The 24,601-nt window shown below is 57.7% G+C and overlaps 1 protein-coding gene across 3 annotated transcripts in view; it reads left to right on the top strand.

The window, feature by feature from the left end:
• Nucleotides 1-4,515: 4,515 nt before the first annotated feature.
• NSG1 (neuronal vesicle trafficking associated 1) overlaps nt 4,516-24,601 on the top strand; it is a 30,154-nt gene continuing 10,068 nt past the window's right edge. Inside the window, exons 1-3 of one of the 3 annotated variants that reach the window (XM_039248978.1) lie at nt 4,516-4,610; nt 7,104-7,258; nt 10,717-10,833. In XM_039248978.1, coding sequence (XP_039104909.1) covers nt 7,130-7,258; nt 10,717-10,833 — 246 coding nt within the window. In that variant the 5' untranslated portion in view covers nt 4,516-4,610; nt 7,104-7,129. Of the gene's footprint in view, nt 4,611-5,656; nt 5,713-6,624; nt 6,791-7,103; nt 7,259-10,716; nt 10,834-24,601 lie in introns of those variants that run through there. The other 2 variants (XM_039248976.1, XM_039248977.1) reach the window with 2 other exon arrangements.

The following is a 24,601-nucleotide window of genomic DNA, read 5'->3' as shown; positions in this document are numbered from 1 at the left end:
AAATTATAAATGTTAAAAAAAAAAAAAAAAGGCATGCCACAGCCCGAAGTCCTGGGTCGGCTCAGAGCGTGTGGCCCGGCCGTGTACTAATCTCCCTCCGCTGCCGCCAGCCAAGCCCAGCCCAGCTGCGGAGTGGAGACATCGCGGATGGAAAAGCCCCATGAGGTCATTGTCAAGCTGCCTGCAGAGCTGCTCAGCCTTGCAGCGCGTCTCCAGCGCACTCCAGGGAGCCTGTGAATTTCAGACACTCTCTCGGGGACCCTGGCTCCGCGGAGCGTGGAATGAATTGCACTCATCCATCTGTGGGCTTTTAAAAAATTCAATAATTAATTCAAGCGTACGGTGAGGTTATTGTTATTAGAACTTGGCCCTTCTGTGGTTCTTTACTTTGGCAAAGTGCTTTCATAATCATTTACCAGCTAAATAATTTAATACGAGTTATTGCTACATGTTGGAAACCTGGCGCGTGGCTGGTGCCGGTGATATTGGAATGCCTCAGGACGAAGCCCAGCAAGGGCCGAAGGAAATGACGTGGCCCTGGGGGTGTATTCCCCAGGTCACGCACAAGGCCTTGACCTCCATGTGCCCTCCGTAATTTGGAAACTGACTCATCCCAGGCCTTACTTTTCAGGGTGACTGTGACCAATGAGATAGAGACTTCCAAACTCGGGGAGATTAAGTTCTCATTCTAGCCCGACTGCCTCATGTTGTAGCAGGGGAAACTGAGGCCCAGGAGGGTCATTGCTCTGCCCAAGGCCACACCAGTAGGGTGACTCATTGCCAATGATTAAGGGGGTGACAGTGACTTGTGAACGCAGGCTGGGGGGTAACGTTCAGGGTTGGGGTAGAACTTCCTCCCCGTTTTGGGGTCTACATGGAACCTGGATCTGACACACAGTCAGATCCTCCCGCCCGTGGCACGAGCGTGGGGGCAGGGCTGGGCTTAGGGCAGGCGGAGGGGCGGCATTTTTTTTTTAATTTATTTCTAGGAGAGAGAGAAAGAGAGACAGCGTGAGCAGGGGAGGGTCAGAGAGAGAGGGAGTCACAGACTGAAACAGGCTCCAGGCCCTGAGCTGGCAGTCAGCACAGAGCCCGACGCGGGGCTCGAACCCACGAACCGCAAGATCATGACCTAAGCGAAAGTCGGACGCTTAACCGACTAAGGCACCCAGGCGCCCCGGAGGGGCGGCATTTTTGCTGGGAGTCCGCACCTAAGTTCCTGAGGCATCTGGCTTTCTCCCTTCTTCTGCCAATGAGTCTTACAAGCATCTTTTCTAAAAAATATATTTTAAAATTTTAATTAATTAAGAGAGAACATGCACACACAAGTAGGGGAGGGGCAGAGAGAGAGGGAGAGAGAATCCCAAGCAGGTTCTGGGTGTCAGCCCAGTGCCCGATGTGGAGCTCAATCTATGAACTGTGAGATAGTGACCTGAGCCGAAATGGAGAGTTGGAGGTTTAAGCCACTGAGCTGCGCAGGCGCCCCCCTTCCCCTCCCAATCATCTTGACGACCGCGTGTCACCTAAGCCTCCGTGGCCTCGTCCAAAAGACGGAGAACAGAACTTGTCTCACAGGTGCGTTGACGGCATCGAGAGCCGGTGCCTGGAGAGCTCTTACGAATGCGGTCATTGCCAAAAGTCTTGATGGTTCCTCCAGCTGTAAAATGGGTACAGCTGCCCCCTCCACTGCACACTTGCTGGGAAGCTAAGAAGAAAAACGAGAAAATGGTGGAGCAAATCTTGCCGGGGCATCGCTGTCTTGCTCTTCACCCTGGAGGAGGCTCCGGGAGGATCCAGGCAGAGAGAGAGGGTTCTCCCTTCCCGTCTGTATCTGTCAAGGTACCAGGGGTCACTGATGGTGGTAAAAGGGATCCCCTGAGGGGGCTTTATGTCAAGGGGATTGTTTTACAAGGGGTGGCCAGGCCAGGGGCAGTCACTGTATGGTTCGTTAAGACTATATAGATCAAGCTACAAATAAAACTAAAAAATTCCCCAAATTCAAAACACACACACACACACACAGTACTTTTTGAATAACATACTGAGTCACCAGATGACTGTGAGCCCCATACTATTTACTCAGTTTCTCCAAAGACAAAGAAACAAAAATTTGGTTCATTCATTCGTTAACCACTTACTGAGTACTTAGTATGTGTTAAATGCTGGGGTTGGAATACAACGGTGGAACACTAAGGGCCACGAGGAAGTGGATTTATGGCTTTGTCTATAGCTTATGTATTTTTAAATAAGGGAGTTTTCCAGAAATGGGTGTTTGCAGCAAGGTTGAATCCAGGAGGGAGAAAGTCATCAGTGTGATGTCATGGACAGACCTGCCTTTGGCTTGGATTAGACCACGAATTTTCTTACTACACACTTGAACTTAGCCTTATACATCTGACATTTAAATGTCTGAATCTGCTGTGAATGTAAAATGAGTGGATGCCCATTCAATTTAACATACGGTCTCGGAGTACTTGCTGTACTCCAGGCTCTGTTCTAGTCTCAGTGGGTGTAGAAATGAATGATTAAGTTGTTCTGCCAGGATTTGCTCACAATCCAGAAAAAGGTATAAATACCCAAACCGAGCAGGAAAGCAGCATAAAGAAGCACCAAGTAAGACTTGAAGAGGAGGTAACATCAGATCCGGGCTTTGGAGGATGAGTAGGAGTTTGCCAAATGGACAGGAGATGGGGGACACATTCCACACTGAGGAAACAGCATTTGCCCCGGCCTGGAGGCAGGTGCTTTGGGAATGGGGAGGGCGGTCTGGCTGGAGTATTGGGTTCAAGGAGAGACAGGGAGGAATGCCCAGGTGGGCTGACTCTCCCCATCTGCAGAAACATCCAGAAGCCCCATGTCTCCCCCTCGCCCATCTCCGTGTACTGTCCCACTCAGAATTAAGGAGCTGGGACAGAGAAACTTAAAACCTATCAGAAAGGAGGATGTGTACAGAATAGGCAAGTCCATAAAAACAATATGGTAGGTCTTATGTTTCCCACCACCAAAAAACAACAAAAAATCCAAAAACCCAAAAAAACAATGTAAGATGATAGACATGTTAACTTATTGTAGAAATAACTTCACAGTCTACACACATATGGCATCATCAGGTTGTACACCTTAAACTGACACAGTTATATCTCTGTAAACCTGGGAAAGTTTTTTAAAAAATATAGTGTCTAGGTACTGATAGTAGATTAAAGAAAGTAGATTAGTAGTTGCTGGGGAGGCTGGGGGGAGGGGAGAATGGGGATCGACTGGTAATGGGGACAGGATTTCTTTCTGGGGTGATACAGGTGTTCTGGAATTAGTGGTGATGCTTGCACAACCTGGTGAACATACTAAAAACCCAAACGAAGTGGGTCCTTTTACAACGGTGAAACGTGTGGAATGTGAATTACTTCGCAATTAGAGAAAAACACATGTGGACAAAGGATCTCAGGAATTGGCTGCTCTGCTCTGCCCTGCGCTTCATGGCCTGGGACCAGGCGCTTCCTTCCCTGAGCTACAGAGGCTCACCAGGACTGTGGGGGCGGGGGGTGTGTGTGACTCCTCAGTCACTCGGAGCACCGATCCCGTGCCCACGACAAGCGTCTAGCACCTCAGCCTGGCTGCACATAAGCTACCAAGGACAGAGACCATGGGGTGCTGAGCAGCCAGTAGCGCTCAAAGCCGTAACGATAGCCGAAGCAGGTGCTGTTTTTATGCTCCTGGGATTCTTACAGCATCGCTGTGATGAAGGTATTATTACTATCATCTCCGCCTCATGGATGGGGAAACTGAGGCATAGAGGAGGTACGCAGCTTGCCCCAAGTCACACAGCACGGAAGTGGGAAAGACTGGGAATCAAACTGTCACCCTGCCCCCCACCTCTTGATGTACAGTCTAGACGTAAAGCCATGGGCAGGGGCAGCACTGTGAGACTTGAACTTGGAAGTGGGGGGGGGCACAGCTGGCTGCCCTGCCCAACTGGGGGGCAGATGGGGCAGGGCTTGCTGCCATCATCCAACCCGTGGCGGGTCTGTTTCCTGGGGCAGCCCTAAGGTATCCTACAGTCACTCAGAAAAACCAAATACTGGCCAAACACCTGGCAAGGGGGTCTAGGGAGGAGACCAAGTCCCGTTGATTTCGCCGTGTGTACGCTTTAAAACACCTTGCACCTGCGCACAAGCACCGTCAGGGGTCAGCTGTCCCCCCTTCTGTGACTCTGGCCTTTCAAGCTAATCTCTTGCGGAGACCCTGCCCCTCCCGGAGGCCAAGGTGAACCCACGGCGGCCACCAAGGACATCGTGCGGGGTCCCCAGGATCTGTGAACGAGTCCTCCGGTAGCGCAGTGAGGGACTGGGAGACGACAACCTTCTCCGGCGTCACTGACTGGGCCCGAAATCCAATGACAGGGACTTCATAGGAGACACACGGGGAAGAGGAGGAGGCAGAGTGACCACGCACCAGACACCGGAGTGACGCGGCACAAGTTGAGGAAGGCCTGGGGCCTGGAAGCTGGAGGCAGGAACATTCTCCCAGGCAGCCCCCCACCTCTGCCCCCCGGCACCCCTGCAGGGAGTGCCGTCCGCTGACACTTGGCCTTTGGACTTCTGGCCCCCTGCACGGTGAGACCCTACATTTCTGTTGTTTTAAGCCTCCGGTTCGTGGTAATCTGTTAAGGCAGGATACACATCTTCTGGCACATTCCTTTCCTCCCTGTGCAAGAGCACTCTGTGGGGGCACCTGGGCAGCTCAGTCCGTTAAGCGTCCAACTTTGGCTCAGGTCATGATCTCAAGGTTCGTGGGTTCGAGCCCCGCATTGGGCTCTGTGCTGACAGCTCGGAGCCTGGAGCTGCTTCAGATTCTCTATCTCCCTCTCTCTGACCCTCCCCTGCTCACGCTCTCTTTCTCTCTTTCAGAAATAAACAAAAAACATTAAAAAAAAAAAAAAGAGCTCTATGGCTCCCAGGTGATTTCATACTTTTATCCAGAGTCTCCCGCGCCCCCCACCTAAGGACTTGCCACTTCATTCCCGCCATCCGTCAGCTTCTGGTGAGGGGGCTGTGGTTTGTGCACCTGGATCCCCCGAGTCCGCCACGGGGCCACGCGCAGTTTGGACCCCCACCCCCACCCCCTGAAACTGCAAAGTCCCAGTGACCGGGACCAGCGAACACCCAGTGCAGCACAGGAAAGGGAGTGAGCAGCGTGGGCTGTCCGCTGCCGTCTCTGTAGAACGGTGGGTCCTTCATGTCCCTGCTGGCAGAGCCTTCGGGGGAAGGAGGGGCACACACGGGGTCCTTCCTGTGTGGGGTCCCAACCACAGTGTGTGTGTGTGGCCTGTGCTGGCATCTGTAAAGTGCTGGCACCTGGGCTGGGGACACAGCCACGCCCTCCCTGAGGCACACGTGGTGTCTCCCCACCGTGAACTTATCAGGCCAGGGACTGACCCAGGCTGGCACCTGAGCGGATTCTAACTACCCTTCACCTGCTGCAGGGAGTGTCCAAGCGGCCTGGGGGGGGGGGGGGGGCTCCTGGGGTGCCACGTGAGAAACCCGGAACCCACACAGAAAGGCAGTATCACCGCATCCGACCGGTGGGTTCAAGGCCTTTGCCAGCAGGAGGCTGGTGGCCAGGCCTGCGACACGTGCCTTTCCCAGACTGGCTGCATGTCGTGTCTGCGCTGTGGTCAAAGACCCACTTGGACCCTGCTGGGGACCTGGGGCAAGGGTACGAACCTAATTACCTCCGGTGTAAAAGGGGGTGGGGCCTCCTGGGGATTTGGAAGTCGGGTGCCTAGCCTGGGCTCTTCCCCTCTCAGTGCCTTCCCTGCGGTTCTGGGGGAGGGGACGCAGCTTGCAGTGGTTCTCCGTCGGCTGATGCAAAAGGCCTTCAGCCGTGCCCCTGGGGTGTGACAGTAGGGCTCCGGGGACACCGACGCTGGGCCCCAGGCAGACAGGTGCCCGCACGGGGCCGACTCCCCGCAGCCGCCCGCCTCCCGCTCCTGGCCCCGCTGCCGCACCGCGCGCCGCCGCTCGTCCGGGGAGTCCCGCAGCCAGGCTGGCTCCAAGTCTGCAAAATGACGCCCTAGTCCGGGCAGCTGCGACAGCGGCGGAGCCCCGCGCCCCTTCACTCCCGCCGTCCGTCCTCCGCGACCCGGACGCTCCCGGCTGCGGCTGCAGTGAGGGGACCCCCGCCTTCTCCTCCCAGCAGACCCGAGAAACCTCTCCGTCTCCCTCCGACGCGGCGCGCAAAGCGCTCTCCCTGCCCCGAATACCGAGCCCTCCAGCTACGCCGGGCTTCCTCCCAGCGCGGGCGGCGTCCCCGGCTCCGGAGGGCGCCCCCCGCACAGCCCGGAGTCTCCCCCTCCGTTCCCACCCGCGCCGCCTCGCCGCGGGGACGCCCCCTTTCCCCGGCCCTCGCCGCCGCACACGCCCCCCCCAACACTTTGGGGGATCGCCCCCCTGCGCCCCTCCCATCGCCGCGCGCCCCCGCCCGCGTTCCCGGGGCGCTCCCCCGCCCCCCGCCGCCCGGCCGCGGGTCCCCGGGGAGCGCTCCTTTGTGCAGCCCCGCGCGCTGCGTCAGGGCGGAGTTGCCGCCGCCGCCACACGCGCACTCGCCGGCGCACGGGCGGCCCCGGGGGCGGCGGGAAGGGAGGCGGCGAGCGGGAGGGGGAGCGGCCGCGAGCCCAATCGCTCGGCTCCCCCGCCCGGCCCCGCGCGGCGCCGCCTCCGCCATTGCTGCGCGCGGGAGCGGCCGACGCGGAGGCTCGCGGCGCGCTCGGAGCCAGACCTGCGAGCCGGCGTGGGTGAGTGCGGCCCGCGGGCCCGAGCCTTCCGCCCCGGGGCGGGGTCCGCGGCCGCCCGGCTCCCCGCCGGGTAGAAGGGGCACAGCCGAGGGGAGGGGGTGCTCCGCGCGGGGCTCCGGCTCCGGGACGGGGCGCGCCCCCTCCCCGGCCGCGGGGCGCCCCTGCGCGCGGGTCCTGCGGGGGGAGGGGCCGGGACCCCACCCCCACCCCCACCCCCACCCCCCATGCCCGCTCCCGCCCCATCCGCGTCCTCCCGGCCCCTCCCCGGGGGCTGGCGAGCTCGCGGTGACTCCCGCCCCGCCCTCCCTCGCAGGCGCTAGCCTCGGGTCTCCCGGCACGATGGTGAAGTTGGGGAACAATTTCGCGGAGAAGGGCACCAAGCAGCCGCTGCTGGAGGATGGCTTCGACACCATCCCCCTGATGACGCCCCTCGATGTCAATCAGCTGCAGTTCCCGCCCCCGGACAAGGTGAGCGCGCCCCCTCCCACGCCACCCCCGCGCTGCCGGGTGCGCACCCCAAAGTCTCGGGCCGCGGCCGCAACAAAAGAGACGCGCGGCGTGCGCTGGCAACGCGAAGTGGGGGCGAGCCCGGGCGGCGGGAGGAAGCCCCCACGGGAGGGCGACGTGCCCGCGCGGAATTCCGGATGGGGAGACGTGCCCCCCTTTCCTCCTTGGGTGACAGCTCCGTCCTGACCGGGGAATGCGGCCGGGGAAAGGTCCCTTCTTAGGCTTCGTGGGCGTCTTGTCCCAGAGAGGTCCCTGGCTCCACAGCGGCCGCCCCAGGCCTGCCCCGGGGTGGGGGTGGGGGGCGTGGGTCTGGGCTGAGCCGAGGGGCGCGGCTGCCCCTGGTACCTTCCCAGGTGATGCGGTTTCGGCCTGATTTGCCCCATTGCGGTGGCGAGGCCCCTCTCGGGCCACCTGGACCCCCTTTAGGGGCTAAATTCCCATCCGCACCCTCAAGCCCTCCCAGACTGGCTGTGGATGCCGCGGGGTGCCCTCCTTACAGGGAGCCTCCTTCCTCTCTTTGTTCCTTTTGTGAAATCTTCGAGTGAGTGCGCTCTCTGTTCGCCGGTATTAGTGTAACCGGGGACAATCATTCGTCATCCTTTCCCCAGAGTGGGCTTTTCTTTGCTCAATTGAAGAGCCCCTTTTTTCCTACAATACAGTATCCAATCAAGTAGTTTCTGTACATTAAGGATAATATTTTCAAGAGCTCATGCTTAAAGAGGTACATGTAGGATGTTTCAGAGTCTCGACAAATCGTATTGTAAAACTCAGCTTTAAAATAATAAGCGGCCTCTGTTCTGACCACCTTGCCGCTGCTTAAAAACCACCGTTGCCACGAGCAAGCTCGTGCTATTCCCCGAAGTGCGTTTACACTTATTGTCTTATTTAGCCTTGGTGAGGACGGTCGGATTCAGGTCTTTGTCTTTTATTCCCCCACATTGGGGATTGCTGACCACGGAGGGTGGGGGTTGCGGAATATCTCTGCAGCGGTGGGTCCTTCCTTTCTGGAAGCTTCTTTTATTCCCATGTGGACCCTTTGACTGACCCAGCTCTTGGGAGTGGCTTCCGTACCCCCAGTTCTATTGTCTGTTTTGGGTGGGGGCGGGGGCAGGAGCGTGGCTTGCAGCAGGTGTCTGAGTTCAGGAAAGGATGAACTGGGCGCACCTGTGTGCCCAGGCCACGTGGGGCCACTCTGGGGCACTGATGGTCCCAGGAGCATGGGGGGGGGGGCAGGGCTGCCTCAGCTGGGTGGCAGACCTTGACTCGAGGGCGAGCTCAGCCTGGCCCCACTGCCCCACCTTCCTCTCCCACCTCAGCCCAAGAGTGGTGGCAGCCTGTGCCAGGAACGCCGTGTCCTGAGGCAGTGCCCCATCAGGTGACTCCCACTGCTCAGCCTGAGCCTCCTCTTTTGCCCTCAGTCTGTTCCATTTCCGAACTGTCTGGCGCTCAGTTGGCTTGTACCAGGGAGGGGGATTTCGGGCGGGTCTGAAATCCTGGCCAACCCCCTGTGCGCTCTAAAAGTAGCCTGGGTAAATCTAAAAGGTAATGAGCCTCCTGTCCCTGGGAGTGTGCAAACAAAGAGACGGAGCTGGCAGTGATGGGCCAGAGAGAGGAATTCTAGCAGGAACCAATGACTAGGCTGGAAGATTTCAGAAGTCACAGATGAGTAGACGGAGTCTCAGAGTTCACCAGATGCGCCCAAGGTCACAGGGCTGAAGGCCACAATCCTGAATACAGAAGCTTCTGGTAGGGCCTCGTGTTCTGCCCTCCTTGGGACCAGACAGCTCTCACCCAAGACCTCGCTTAACCCGAACAGCAGCACTGTGCTGCTCACAGCCAGGGTTCAGGGAGTGATGGCACCTGTCCCAGGTGACATGGCTTAGGGGGTCAATAGCGCTGTCAGGGTTATAAGTAGAATCTGTCCTGGGAATGTGTGCCGAGTGCTGAGGTGCCCCGGTGACAGCAGTAATGTGGCAGCAACGTCGGGGCGTCTCACCTGACATTTGATGAGTGCTTGTCTCGGGCCGGCCTTGTCTGCGGGCTGACATGGGGAGGGAATTGCTGTCATCGCACCCGTTGTACAGATGTGGACACAGGGTCTTGTCCAAGGTCACCTAGTGTGTCAGCGGAAGATGCAGAGGAGTCCAGGCCGATTGAGCACTGACGCGGTTCCCTCCTCCTCACTGAAGCCCAGTCAGGGGGGTCTTGTTCCCGTTTTGCAGGCCAGGACCCTCCGGTTCTGAGCAGTCAGGCACGTGCTCAAGGTCACACAGCTGGTCAGGTGTGGTTGGGAACTTAGAACAGTAGGGTGATGCACAGACAGGAGATGGGGGCCTCCCCAGGTGGGCGCCCAGGCTGTCACACTAGGCACGCCCTCCCTCTCCGTGTCTGGAGAGCCGTGTGCACAGAAAGGAACAAAGAAGGGCGAGTGGGAGTGTGGCCCTTGGATCCCTTTTTGGTGGCCGCTGGCACGGGCTGCTTTCTCTCCGGATTCCTTCCTCGAGGCCGGCTCCGGGGTCACAGCTCTGTCGGATGGCGTCTCCAGCTCCTGACTCGCTGGGTTCTCTTAGGTCTGCCCCGAGTTCATGGTCTCAGCGAGCATCTCCCCCCCCACCCACGTGCCACCCTCTCTCTAGGGGAGGGAGAGCGTGGGGTTCCAGCCACTTCCTGGCTTCTGGAAGGGGAGGGAGGGACCAGGGACTGGAGATGTGTGAGCGCTTGATGCCTCCCTGTCGGTGGGGACAGCCACAGGTGTGAGGAGGAGGGGGCCGGGAGCCTGAGGGAGGAGGCTAGAAGGTGGGTTGGGGCTCATCTGAAGCTGGAGGGGGCCGAAGGGGAAGGGGGTGTACGGGGCAAGGTAGGGCGGGTTTCACAGGGAGTGGCCGGGAAGAAGAGCAGGGAGACCCTCTGGGGGCCATTGCAGGGGCAGGAGAGGGGGACGATCAGGGAGTAGACGGCCAAGGTCGATTTCCTTGCAGGCTGGCGGCTGGCTCCTGCTCCGTCCTCATCCCGGAGGGAAGGGATTCATCCCCTCCTCCCTCGCTTTACCCACGGTGGCACGGAAACACCGTTGGAAGCCAGATGCGCTCTCCTGACTGCTGGGCTCTCGATGGGCGTGGAATGAGCACTGTGTCAGGAGTCAGCATGAGAAGTCTGCCCTGGGTGGCCCCCGGCCAATGGGCTTACTTCCTCTGCCCCCGGCTTATCGGATTTCCCTCCTGGGGCTACTGTCTGGGTTATTAACGGGTAATTTCTCCGAAGGTCCCGGCACAGGGACTTCCAATAAGTGGGTGCTGTTCCCGTTCTTTTTGTGAAATACTTGCTGGCGACACGGGGACTCGGCCGCCCGCTGTGGGCAGGCGTGTCTGGATGCCTCCGGCCCGCACCCTGATGCTTTGCTTCTCTGTTTCCCGGACAAGGTCGTGGTGAAAACTAAGACCCAGTATGAGCCTGATCGCAAGAAAAGCAAAGCTCGCTCTCCCAAGATAGCCGAGTTCACTGTCAGCATCACCGAGGGCGTCACCGAGAGGTTTAAGGTGAGTGGCCCCGGCGGCCGAGCGCGGGAGTCGGGGGGACAGGACAGACACATTTGTCTGGCTGGTCCCAGCTGTGCAAAACCAGCCCCGTGCCTTCTTAATTTCTTCTTGATTTCCTTGGTTTTCTAGAATGACCACATGTAACTCAATGTTGTTGGAGTTTGTTTTTTTTAGGTTTTAAATTTTTCAAAAAAATTTTTTAATGCTTGTTTATTTTTGAGAGAGAGATAGAGTGTGAGCAGGAGGGGCTGAGAGAGAGGAAGACACAGAATCCGAAGCAGCTCCAGGCTCCGAGCTATCGGCACAGAGCCCGACGCAGGGCTCGAACTCACAGACTGTGAGATCATGACCTGAGCTGAACCTACTGAGCCACCCAGGTGCCCCTAAAATTTTCAATTTTAACGTATGAGTTTTTTTAAAAAAATTCTAGCCTAACTAACCCCACGTTCTGTTAGTGGTGGGTTTGCGGGTACACAGCATAGCGGTTGAACAGCTCTGCCCGTTACTCGGTGCTCCTCACGGTAAGCGCCCTTGACCCCCTTCGCCAACTTCACCACCCGTCCCCTCTCACCACTGCCCCTCTGGCTGCCACCAGATCATTCCCTATCGCTAAGAGTCCAGCGGGGAAGACCCACCCTTAAACTTTGAGACAGCAGTTACACACACGTGCAAAGTCCCGTACCAGCCTTCAGGATCCATATCGCCAGGGTTCCAGGGAGGAAGCAGACTAACAGAAAGGTCAGGCGGCCTACTTATCACGTGCAAGACCCGGCTCTGGGCCCCTTGTGCCAGCTGAGCTCAGTGACCCTCCCCCCGCCCAGAGGGCAGGACTGGAACCCATCCTGCAGGTGGGGAAGTTGAGGCCCAGGGCAGTCACAGCAGTACGTGGCAGGGCCAGGGTCCGGGGGTCAGCCTCCATCCTTCACCACCCCCTGCAGGCTGTGGAGGCGCAGGGCTGTTGGAAGCGCTCACTCATGGAGCGGGAGGCCTTGCTCTGGGCTCTGGGCGGTTCTCTAGGGAGGAAGAGCTGTTAAAAGGGGCGGGGTTCCAGCCAAGCCGGGGCGTGGGGCATCCCCCACCCGATGGGTGGTCTCTGAGGGTGGAAACAGCTGGTGGCTGAGGAGTAAGTTAGGGTGCTGATCTTCTGGGGACCTGTTCTTTTGAAAACACGAGAAGTGGTAAACTGGCCATTATCCAGATTCAAAGGGGTAATTGGTGGGACACCAAGGGGTGGCTCAGACCGTGCAGAGTGGCCGTGGCTGCCTCTCCATTTGCTCCGTGTGGCTGCGTGAGCAGTCTGCGCGTGTCTGGGGGCACACGCCCAGCGGCTCCCAAAGCCCCTGGCATACCGCGCGGTTCTATCTCACGAAACCCCATGGATTGGTCACCAGATGTGAGTGAAGCCCACAGGGGTGAGGCCGCTTCGTGGGGTGACTGGGGAAGCCAGGGTGCCCTGGTACCTTGAATCCCTCCTTCCCATCGCTCTAGCCTGCCTCACGGGGCTGGAGGAGCACCGTGTGGGGCCCGTCTGGCCCGCGGACCCATCCACGTCACGATCTGCTGTGTCCGTGGGGTGTGCGCTCGAGTTACGTGTCTGCCCCGAGGCGTGGGTGCTTCTAGGAGAGCCCACTTTCCAGTAGCAGCGTTGAGGTGCAGAGAGGCCCGCGTCTGTGGTTCTGCAGGTGCCCTAAGGACAGGGGTGCGGGCTGAGAAGCTTGCCTAGTCGCTCCCCGCCTGGCAGTTTACCTGTGGCTTTAAGTTCACGGCCAAGGCCTGATTGGGTTGACCCAAGGTCAACATCTTCTTCCCCATGGCCAGCCGGCTTCTCAGGCGCCTCATCTGCGGCCACTCCGTGACCTGCGGCGTGCGTGCCCTGGGGGACCCGTCGCCTCCCGGCTGAGGCAGAAGTGACCTCAGTTTCAAGGTCATCTTTTCCAGCATTCTGATGGCTGTGACCATCTGGATATCTGAGCATGTCTGGGTGTCTCATTCCAGATTTGACCTTGGCCCTTCTCTGCTGTGGTCCTCTGGGTGCCAGGCTCTGTCCCCCACAGCGCCAGTGCCCCTCGTTTGTGCTTTTCCTACATGCTCACCTGACATAGGTCCCCAGGCTCCCTGTTTAAGGCAACGGTGACGCACACTGGCCGCGAGGGCTTTCGGCAGCCACGGGCGAGCATGTGTGGTTTCCTGGCACCCGTTGCCCAGAGCCCGAGGGCCCAGAAGCTCTGAGCCTGTCCCTGTGGACCAGGCTGTGGTGGCAGGATCCGGTCTCCTCTCTGCTCCCACCTCCTGAGAAGGCGATGTATACAGTAGGTGCTCAGTAGAGCGCTGCACTGCAGTGAGCCCGTTTCCCCAGTTTTCTGCATAAACAGCCCAGGCATGTGCTTATGCTTAGCACCTGCCGCCGCCTCAGGGTTCACAGCCACCCTGGAGGGGCGGTACTCGCCCATTTCACAGATGAGGTTTTTGAGTCCCATGTGGTCACCAGGGGGCTGGGGTACTTCTGACTAGTCTGTGCCTCCGAGGCCAGTGCCTTTCCACCACACCGCCTGCCGTGCACACCTCCCCACGGGCTCTGCCTTCCCGCTCCGGCTCAGCCCCGGGGATTAACCTCACCCTCCTGGGGTTTCCACTGGCCCTTGTTAGGAGCCGGTAGCAGCATCTCAGCAGGGAGCCAGCCTCCGGCTCAGGCTTGTGGATGCGGATCACTTCACCTCCCCTCACCCTGGTGAGCTGTGCCCCAGTACTCTCCGTTTTACAGCTGAGGGAAACTGAGGCAGGGGGCTTGACCCTGGGCAGCCTGCCCCTGGCTGGGACACCTGAGGTGATATGGCCGCCCCGGGGAGCCCTCAGCCCCGGGTAGCCCACGGTGCTGGCGGACAACTGTGCTTCGAAGGGTGCTTTGCCTTGGTTGCTCTGAAGGCCCTCCATCTGCCTGGAGCCTCGCGGAACACGAGTCACGCTCCTTCCCGGCCACCTCAGGGTATAGGGCGGCCATGTCCCTGAGTCTTCTCCAGCACAAGCATCATTTTTCTCTGGTCTTTTCCTTTCCCGTCACATTGTCCAGGCTCCCTCCCGCCCAGGGCCCTTCTCGGAGGGGCCGTTCTTGGGCTGTGCTTCCTTCAGCTGTGACCAGGTGTCCTGGCCAGGGCCACTGGGTCCTCTCTGCCAGCCAGGATGACAGCCCCTCCTCTCCGGGGCTGCACACAGCCCTGGGAACAGTTTGACGAGTCGCTGGGTGACTAGCTATGGCAGGGGCCCCAGAGTGCACGGGGACTTGGAGATTGCAGGGGTCTTCCCGCTGGCCCCTCACTTGTTGAGTGAGGCAGCTCCCCGCGGAGCCCTGTCTCTGGGCCGTGTGTGGATGTGAGTCCCTTCCACGTGTCACCGGCTCCCACCCGGTCGGGCAGATAAGCCCCAAGGTCACAGTCAGGGGCAGAGCGCGACCTGAACCGTGCCACCTGACCACCTTGACCGGGACGCCCGTGGGCCAGACTCACACAGCCGAACCACTTGCATTCTGGGGGCACATCAGGCTTTTGCCCCAACCCCGTTCTGAACAGGGAGGGAGGGTGAGCCTAGCTTCCCGCGCACCTGCTGGTGGGGTCTGTGCGTGAGGGGAGGCCCCCGGAGCCCTATTCCTCTAAGCGTGGTCTGGGGCCACCTGCGGCAGAATCGTCTGAAACTTGATTCTAGCAGAGGGACCCCGGACCTTGGGAATGTGCACTGTGATGTGCTCTCCAGGGAGTACTGATTCTGTGGCCCTTTGTGGATGGAGGAGGGTTCCAGCCCCCGGGCAGGGCAGGCTCAGGAGGGCCGGCACCTTTTTGAAATGCCGAGGGTGTTCACCCTTCTGGAATGTTCTCCCAGCCTTTTATTGCCCAGTTATGTGTCTGGCACACACAGTAAGGCACGCTCCTCCCGTGAGGCACCGGCTGCCCGAGGGTTGGGGAGCATGTGGGGAAAGGGAAACTCTTCAGTTTGGGCAGAACCTCTGCCGCATCCTTTCTCAGTGACAGGGTGGCTTCTGTGTGGCTCCCAGCCCAGCCGCCTCCCCCGCGCTTGCCGCCTCCCCGTGTGTGAATTGCGGGAATGGAACTGCGTCTCTCAGCTGTTGAAGCAACAAGTAAATAACGTGTCTCCCCTTTGTCTCTAATTTGTGCAGTTCGCGAGCAGGGAAGCCGGCTGCTCCGCGCCTCCTCTTTATGTACCTTTGGATGGCATCCTGGAGACGAGACGTCTTTTTGGATGTTACTTTATGGTTATCGCTCAGGGACGAATCTCTTGGCTCCCGGGTTGCTAGGCTGGTTGCTAGGTAACCGCGGATGAGGAGAGGGTTTTGCGAGGCTCCGCCACACTGGGATTGCTGGATGAATCACCCGGCAGCGGCCAAAAGCCTAGGCCGGTGAAGAGGTTAGTGTCAACGAGGAAAGTGCTCGTTTAATTAATTGGAGGTGTATTTGTGCTGAGGATAAACACAGCCCGAGATGGTTCTCAAATTCAGTAAACCGAAACAGCTTTCAGTCGCGTGTGTCAGGGTGCGGCTGGGGCCGCTTGCTCCACGCCCTCTCCATCGGGGCTCTCCTGAGCCCTTCATGCTCCGTGATGCAGAGCTGGTGACGTTTCTGAGACCCGCACGCCTACCGTTTGTGAGTTAAGGGCTTGGGTGAGCCACCCCCAGGGCCATGTTGCTTCCACGGGCTCTGTGAGATTCCAAGGGCGGCCTTGCACTTGAACGCTGTTCATGGGCCGCGCGGAGCCGGGAGGATGTCCTCGAAGGAGAGCCCAAGTTCATCTGCACGGCCTCCCATGTTGGTGGTCAATCCAACGCTGGGGGTGTCCCTTTGCATCCTGTCACAGACGATTCTGTGCATGGTTTGTAGCTGCTTCTCACGTCCTTAATGACCTTGAGCTTCCTGTGCACCCAACTTGTTTTCCACACTCTCCAGTAATCCCCCGGTGTGTTTCGAGGTGCACTGGTTAAATATTTATGAACGGCACCACCGTTTCCTTGGCCTTCAGCAGTGGGGGAGGCCTTCACGCAGTGGCCCTGGTAATGCTAGAATTGTCTGGACCCCCCCGTAACCTTCAGCCGGGCGTCCTGCGGGACTCAGATGCCAGATTCTGGGGAGGCAGAGCCCATGGTTTTCGGGCCCAGCTGTTGAGTGGGGGCTTCACCCAGAATCGGATAATAAGTGGCTTGAGTCATCCTGGAGAAGGGTGTCTGTGTGTTTCCTTTTTTATGGGGCACCCAAAATATTTAGCGTTGCATATGCTTGAAGATGTCAGGATTCATCTTATTTCTCCAAGATTTTTTTTTTTTTTTTTTTTTTACTGCATTACTCAGCAGAAAACACATTTCCTTTCCCCTCCCAGGGGGGAGGGAGTGAGTGGAGGAAGGATAACCTAGCAGCCATCGACCCAGAGCCGGCTCAGGCTCTGCGTTTCAGGAGCGTCATTCCTCTTCATGTTAATAAGTGTCTTAAAGGTTGACCTTGCTGGCCTGACTTTGTAGGTGGGGAATGAAGGTCAGAGAGGTTAAGGAGCAGGCTCAAGGTCAGCCAGCTACCGGGGGTGGGGGGGTTAGAAATAGGATTCAGACCCACATCCACCTGCCACCCAAAGGCCACCAAGCTGTCTCCCACACCAGCAGGTGCGCAGGGCCCGCGGGCTGGCTCTCCCCAACCTCAGGTGTCCCCGTTCCACCCCTGCTGGGCAGCAACCTCTCCCAGGGGCCCCCAGCAGGAGAGGAGCCCCAGGCCAGGAAGAGCAGATGGCCACAGATGACCACAAGCTGAATCCAATGCCACTCGAGCCCCTATCTGTAAAATGGGGGTGCTGTACATTCCCTACTGATATTTAGAGAACTAGCGTGCGGACCAGGGCCTTGTAAGTTGAATGACTATATAATTTATGGCCCTGCTTGGGACACTTTTGAGAGTGACAGTGGACACCGTGCATTTGGGATGCCAAGGCAGTAACCATCGGCCAGGACTGTCCCACGCATCTAGGGTACATGGTTCCCTGCTTATAAAGTTTACTCTGAGGCCCATATCTTATTTGCTTTCCATTCCTGGCTGTTCTTTCCAGAAAACATCCCTCAGATCCATCTTGCCCCTGGGACTGGCCTGGCGGGACCCTGCCCCAGCCTGTGTCTCACCCGCTTCCTCTCTCCCTCCTCCAGCCCATCTTTCCTAGCGCGGTGAAATCTACATGATGTAAACTTTACAGTGTTCCGTACAGTGACGCGTAATTTGCATTGTTGCCCACCCATTGCCACTCTGTGGTTCTGGAACATGTCATCACCCCAGTGGGAGACCCCCTAACTGTTAGCAGTTACCCCGTTTCCTCAGCCGGTCAGCCCTAGGCAGTCACCAATGTACATGGATGTGCCTGTTGTGCACATTTCATAGGGATAGAACCACACAGCCTGTGGCCCTCTGTGACTGGCGTCTTTTACCCGGTGTGTTTTCACAGATCATTCCTGTTGTAACAAGTCAGAGCCTCGTTCCTTTAAAAAAATTATTTCAATGTTGATTTATTTTTTGAGAGAGTGTGAGAGTGTGTGAATGGACGAGCATGGGAGGGGCAGAGAGAGGGAGACACAGAATCCGAAGCAGGCTCCAGGCTCCAAGCTGTCAGCACAGAGCCCGACGTGGGGCTCAAACTTGTGAATCTCAAGATCATGACCTGAGCCAAAGTCAGACATTTAACCAACCAAGCCAACCAGGCACCCTGCCTCGTTCCTTTCTATGGCTTAGTAATACTCGGCTGTATGGCTAGACCGTCTTTGGTTTATCCCTTCCTCCACGGACGGGCGCATTGGGGCCATTTCCGCCGCTTGGCTGGCGGGAACAGTGCCGCTGTGAACGCTCATGTTCAACTTTTTGTTTGAATGCCTGTTTTCAGTTCTTCTGGGTTTGCACCTGGGATTGGAGCTGCTAGTTCACCTGGTGATCTTCTGTCCAACACACCGAGGAGCTGCTGTTTTCTCCAGCAGCTGCACCGTCCCCCAGCCCCACCAGCAATGTGTGCAAGGCTTCCTTCCGGTTTCTGCACATTCCACCAGCACTTGCCGTTCTCTGTCCCTTCAGTACCAGCTGCGGCTATGAGGCAGCGTCTCACAGTGGTTTTGATCTGCATTTCCCTGGTGGCTCAGGATGCTGAGCATCTTTCCCTGCTCCAACTGGCCATTTGTACATCTTGTCTGGAGAGGTGTCTGTTCAAGTTCTTGCCCATTTCTAATAGGGTTGCTTGTTTTTGTGCTGTGGAGCTGTATTCTGGACACCAGCTCTTCCTCAGATCTGTCACTTGCAGACGTTTGCTACCATCAGTGGGTCGCCTTTTCACGTGAGTCTTTGCTCACGTTCGGTGCACAAAACTTTAACATTTTGAAGTACGATTTATTTATTTTTTTCTTTCGTTGATTGTGCTTTTGGTGTTCTCCCTAAGCCACCGTTGCCAAGTGTAAGGTCGTGAAGATTTACCTCTGAGTTATCTTCCAAGAGTTCTATGGCTTTAGCTTTCATTCTTCGGTCTTTATTCCAGTTTGAGTTCATTTTTGTGGATGGTGTGAGAGAAGTGTTGAGCTTCTGTCAGTAGAAGGCCAGTTGTGCCAACATCATTTGCTGAAGAGACTGTCCTTGCTCCCACGAATGGGCGTGGCGACTTGATTCAAAACTCAGTTGATCCTGGGAATCGGGCTTGATTTCTAGACCCTCTGTGCTGTTCCATTTATATGGTTATTTTTAAGCCAGTGCCACACTGTCTTCATTACTGTAGCTTTGTAGTAAGTTTTGAAATTGGGGAAGAGGAGTCCTCCCACTTAGAATGTTTCTCAAGATTGCCTTGGCTGTTGGGGAATCCCTTGCCCTCTCCATTCTCCGCCAGAAAAGCTGCTGGGGTCTTTTGATAGAAGCGGCACCAGATCCGCCCATCGGTCTGGGAAGCGTTCTCGCCTTCGCAGTATTGACTCTTGCAGCCTGTGGACACAAGGGGTCTTTCTACTTGCATCTTCTCCGCTTGCTTTTAGCAGTGTTTTCCCGTTTGTAGGGTTCAAGTCCCTTCTCTTTTTGCTGTAGGCAGTGAACGACAGTAGGGTGAGCGCTGCCTGCGACCATCACCGGTGCCGACCACTGGTGTTTTTGTGCCATGCCACGGCCGGTGCCTGGATTCCCTCCTTTCATTGAAATCACCGTGTTTCTGAGACCTTGCTGTTTGAGGTTAATAAAGAAACATATCTGTATGTCATAAATTTATATTTTTGCAGCCTTCTGATAACAGTATTTCACTACAATGGGTTTTCCATGCCGTCCTGGGTATAGTGTCATGTGCACCGCAAGCATGATTCTGAGACGGATTTGTAGCCTTTTCCGGCTCCCAGAGAGTCCGTGGCACAAACGCAGCAGAAACCCCACGCTGGGCTGACCCCTGGTCCCTTCTGCTGTCACACACAGTCCCTTCAAGGCCACGGCCCACGGCGGCGGGGTCCGGGCCACCACGGGGCACAGGCTGGTGGACACGGCCAGGAAAGAAGATCTGTCATTTCTTCCCACGGTCTCCTGCTTGAGAGCTTTTACTGATGGCTGCACAGGAGTGACACGGATTTGGGGGTGGTGTAGAGTCTGCTTCCTCTCTTGCTCACATACGTGTATGCACACGTTGGTGGCAGATGTGTCCTTCAGCCAACTGGCAGCGCCTCCTAGTGGTGAGAAGCGGTGGTTTGTCACTGAGGCGGCCGCCTCCTGGATCCTGCAGGTGCCCAGAAACTGTCTGGGTTCCGACTTCTTGTTGTGGCAGACAGGGACCTGTGTCACCTGGCTTGTGTCCCCTCCTGCAGGACATGGGATGTGCCAGCCACACTGGCTGAATGCACTGCATTCCTTGAGGCCTCTGGGCCTTGGCACAGCCTTACCCCTGGCACCCTTACTGCCCCCATAAGCTCCTCCTCCTCCAAGACCCAGATACCCCGCCCCCCCATGTCTTCACAAGCACAGTAGGGCTTCCCCCCCCCCCTCCCCAAGTTGTGATGAGCTAACACCATGCAGCCGAGAGCCGGGCTGATGCGTGGAGCCAAGGACACACCAAGGTAGCCACTGTCGAGGATGTCCACCAGCCACTGGGGGTTCCGTAGACAGAAGAAGGCAGGGCCCTGGGGCCCGAGGCGGTGTTTGCCTTTCTTGCCTTTGGAAGCCCCTTCCTCCTTAAAAAAGAAGAAAAACAAAACAAAGCAGGACGTTCTCTTATGAGTGTCTTGGTCTGAAGAAGAATATAATCCAGGCTGGATTCATTATTTTTATAGAATTCGTTTCTGCTTTTTCAACAAAATTAAAAACCACTCTCGGGGGGCAGTGAGAGCCTCCGCTGGCCAGCGCTGGGCCTGGAGTGCCCGGACAGACGGTGCTCCTGGAAGAGCTGCCTTGCTTCTATGGAAAGGTGCTGCTCCAGCCGGGGGGCCCCCCCTGCCCCCGTCCCCCCACCCAGCCCCGCCCGAGAGTGCAGGGGGCGGCAGGCACTGCCTGTCAGTCTGGCAGCCCAGGCTCCCCAGGCCTCCAGGAGCCCGTGGGGGGGGGCGGGGGCACAGCAGCCCTGGGCCCGCCTCCTTCCTGTACGTGATCGTTAGCTTAATAAAACCCAGACAGAGTGGCACCTCCGTAAACTGAATTTATGTTCCATTTGATGCGGGGCCGCTCCGGGCTGGCGCCAGGTCCCCAGGGGCTGCTCCGTAAGCCCTCGCCAAGAGGATGGAGATGGGCCACCTGCCAGCTGGACCCAGTCACTCCCACCCGCCCGCGGGCGCATCGGGGCGACGGGCTCAAAAGGAGGGGAGTTAGCTCCTGGGCGTGGGGGACGCATCTGTAACACAGGTACACTAGCTGGGTGACTCAGAACAACACACATTGATTTTCTTATGGTTCTGGGGGTTCAGAAGTCCCGGGTCAGCATCACTGAGCTACACCAGGTGTTGGCAGGGGCTCCCTTTTGGGGGGCTTCTGGGAGCCTCCATTTCCTGGCCTTTCTAAGCATCCAGAGCCCCGATCCCTACATTCCTTGGCTTGTGGCCCCTTCTTCCAGCTGGCCCGGCGTCCAGGCCCTGCCCTGTCTCCTCTGCTCCGAGGACACCTGGGGTCTCACCTGGGGTCTCACCTGCGCCCACCCGGTCATCCAGCGCTTCCCGCCGCTAGCCCTTGATCTGATCGCACCTGCAGAGTCACTTTCTGCATGTAAGACGACACGGCACAGGCTCCAGGGGCCGGGACCTGGATGTCTTTGGGGGACACTGCTCAGCTGACCCAGCTGGTCTGCCCTGGGCCGGTCGCCTCCGTGTCTGGGCCTCAGTGTCCCCAGGTGTAAAATGCAGCCCAGGGTATTGCCTTCGTGAGGCGTCCACCAGCTGTGTTTAACTGGCTGCCGGAGCACAGGGCGCGGAAGTGTCTGGAGCTACCGTTAAGGTTAAGAGCAGTGTTTCGGCACAGGAACGCGAGCCGGGGTGGGGGGGAGTTCGGCAGCCCCCCAGGTCCAGGAATTCCATGCAGGAGGGGTCCCTCTGTCTACCCCCCGCCCCAGTCGTCAGCCTAGGTTGTGTGCCGGAAGCGTGTGGGGGAAGCGTGTGGGAAGTTTTAAATAACACTGACGCCTAGTCATTGCCCTCCCCCCTCCCCCCTCCCCCCACTGCCTTCTGCCGCGATGCTCTGGGCTGGGATCCTCAGCCGCTCCTGTGACTCTAACACAGCCATGGTTGCGTCCCTCCCCCTTTTCTCGTTTTGTGCTCAGGCTGGGTCACTGCACATGGCTGCTACTTCCCTGCCTGCCTGTGCCCCTGGGCCCGTAGGACTACCTCGGGGTCTCGTCGGCTCGGCTTGAAGGTGCTGGATGTGATGGTCTCTGAGCACCTTCCATGTCCCTGTGCTGTGGCGCTGTGCGGGAGGGGGCTTCGTGGCGGAGCAGGGGCTCGCTCTGCCCCTGGCTGCCCAGCCAGGTCTCCTGGTCTCTCACCATAGACCTGGGGGCTGGGCTGGCATGCCCACCTCCCAGCGGGGGGGTGGGGGTGGGGGGTGGAAGCCCCTTCCGGAGTCACTGCGTGTGGGCCGGGCAGGAGGAACCCAGGGCTCCTGACACGTGCTGGGCACCGAGTCCCTGGTCCGTCTCCTAGTCAGACTGTTCTAGAATTGGCTGAAAGGCGGGGCCGCTGGCGGTTGGGGGCTCTCCGGCATGCCTCTAGTCAAGATGTGTCGACGTAGAAAAAGCCTAAAGGGTTCTCCCAGGAAATGGGCAGGTCTGAGTAATTTCACACTTCTTTCTAGAACGTGCCTAGTTGTCTCACGGGAGGGGGGAGGTTTGGGAGCCTCTCCAAACCGGGACACGCTTTTGTTTCACTGCAAACGCTGGGAACAGTAGATGCTGGGCTGTGTGGTGCACCTGCGTGTGCTCCTGGTGCTGGGGGGGACACCGGGATGTTCCAGAGCCTTCCAGAAGGCAGGGGGTCTGGCCAGGGCTTCGAAGGGCGAGGAGAAGAGCAGTGGCATGGTCTGGCATGCTGGGGAAGGGACGGGGATGCCAGCAAACGGAGGACACCTCGGGGGATGCGAGCCAGCCCTGGGCCCCCTGGAAAGAGCTCTGGGCTCTGGCCACCGTCGCTGCTACACCGCTGGGGACTGAGCCAGCAGAATCGGAGCATCTCTGTTCTGAGGGTCACAAGCCCAGACCCAGGTGTCAACAGGGAATGTGCTCCCTCTGAAGCCTGGGGAAGGGGGGTCCTTCTTTGCCTCTTCTTAGCTTCTGGTGGCTCCTGGTGGCTCCTGGCGGCCCTCGGCTTGCAGACGCATCCCTCCCCCTCCGTCTTCATGAGCTCCTCCCTGCGCGCATGTGTCTGTGTCCAAATTTCTCCCTTCTCCAAGGGCACAGACTGGACTAGGTGTCACCCGAATGACCTCAACTTAATCACATCTGCGAAGACCCGATTTCCAAATGAGGTCACATTCAAAGGTACCAGGGTGTAGCACTTCTATATTTGGGGGGAGGGGGAGACACAGTTTAACCTGTAACAGGCCTGGCACATGGGGCTGACTTCTCTTCAGAGCCTCGATCCTTCATCATTCTCCCGGTAAACACGTAAGAGCGTGAGGCTTTGCTCCCTGTCTCTGGACATGAGACACGCAGGTGACTTCGGGCACGCAGCTGGCAGGTGGTGGAGCCTGGCGCCAGTTCTGAGCCGGTTGGGGATCTTTCTGGAAAGGCCTGTGGCGCCCTTCTCGGGCCACGATAACCGCAGGGGTGCCCTGTGCCAGGCGGTGAACAGGAACCCCACGTTCCTCTTCCCACCACGGGGCGCTTGCCAGGTTCGTGCAGACCCCAGGGCCAGGAGAGGCTCGGGGTGTGCAGAGGTGTGGGGGGAAGAGCAGGGACAGCCCTCAGGGGGAGGGCTTTGCCACACCAGGCGCCTCCTCCTGACTGTCCATGGATCCCTATGCCTCCCTCCCTTGACTACTCCGGGAATCGTCACGTTCTCTTTTCTTGGTTCTGTGAGCTCCTGGGTTCTCGGACCTGGGAGTCCTAGATGAAAGGCCCAGGCCACGTTCCCGGAGGGGGGGGAGCCCCAGAGCAAGTGGTTCCCCACAGCCCCGCCGAGAGATGGGGCTTATTTTTAAACCTAAACAGATGGGGCGCTGTGAACCAAACACAGGCAGGCTTCCAGATTCAAGGGCTGGGTTTAAGGCTGCCCTAGGATGTGAGACTGTGCGTGCGTGTGTGTAGATTCTAGTGGAGAAGTGTTGTACACACACCGTCAACCTCAGGAGTATAACACAAAGGCTCTGTATTTGTACATGTTGTGAAATGATCACCAGAATAAGTCCAGGGAACACCGTCACCATACGGTTAGTTTTTTTGCATGTGACGAGAACTTTTAAGGTCTAACTTCTTACGTGCTTTCAAATATACAACACAGTATTATTATCTACAGCCCCTACGCTGCACATCGTATCCCCAGGACTTATACTTACCTTTTTATTTGTAATTTTTAAAAATGTTTATTTAGTTTTCAGAGACAGAGCGTGAGAGGAGGAGGGACAGAGAGAGAGAGAGACAGACAGACAGACAGACAGGGAGACACAGAATGGGAAGCAGCTCCAGGCTCTGAGCTGTCAGCACAGAGCCCGACTCGGGGCTCAAACACATGAACCGCAAGATCATGACCTGAGCCGAAGTCGGATGCTTACCCGACTGAGTTACACAGGTGCCCCCCACTTAGACTTACCTTAAAACAAGAAGTTTGTACCTTTGACCACCTTCACCCATTTCGCTCGCCCCACCATCTGTTCTCTGTATCTGTGAGCTGTTTTTTGTTTTGTTTTGTTTTAGATTCTACACATAGGCGAGGTCATAAGCTACTTATTTTTCTCTTCCTTCATTTAGCATAACGCCCTCCAGGTCCGTCCTTGCTATTGCAAATGGCATTTCCTTCTTTTTCTGGCCGAATGATTCTCCACTGTGTGTGTGTACAGCACACACCCGCCACCTTTGCTTCACTGTTTCATCCATCTGTGGAGACTTAGGCTGCTTGGCTCTTGTGGATAATGCGGATATGAACCCGGTGCATTTGTACTGACTGTTCTGAGTCCATGCCTTCACCTCTTTAGGGTGTATACCCAGGAATAGAATTGCTGGATCACACAATTCTGGTTTTAACTTGCTGAGGAGATGCCGAACTGTTTTCCGTAGCGGCTGCACCGGTTTGCGTTCCCACCGGTGCCCAAGGCTTCCCTTTGCC

Source organism: Hyaena hyaena, unplaced genomic scaffold, assembly GCF_003009895.1.
Source record: "Hyaena hyaena isolate Hyena2069 unplaced genomic scaffold, ASM300989v1 scaffold_328, whole genome shotgun sequence".
Taxonomy (NCBI): Eukaryota; Metazoa; Chordata; class Mammalia; order Carnivora; family Hyaenidae; genus Hyaena; species Hyaena hyaena.
The sequence above is the reverse complement of the archived record's forward strand: the minus strand, read 5'-3'. Positions and strand labels throughout refer to the sequence as shown.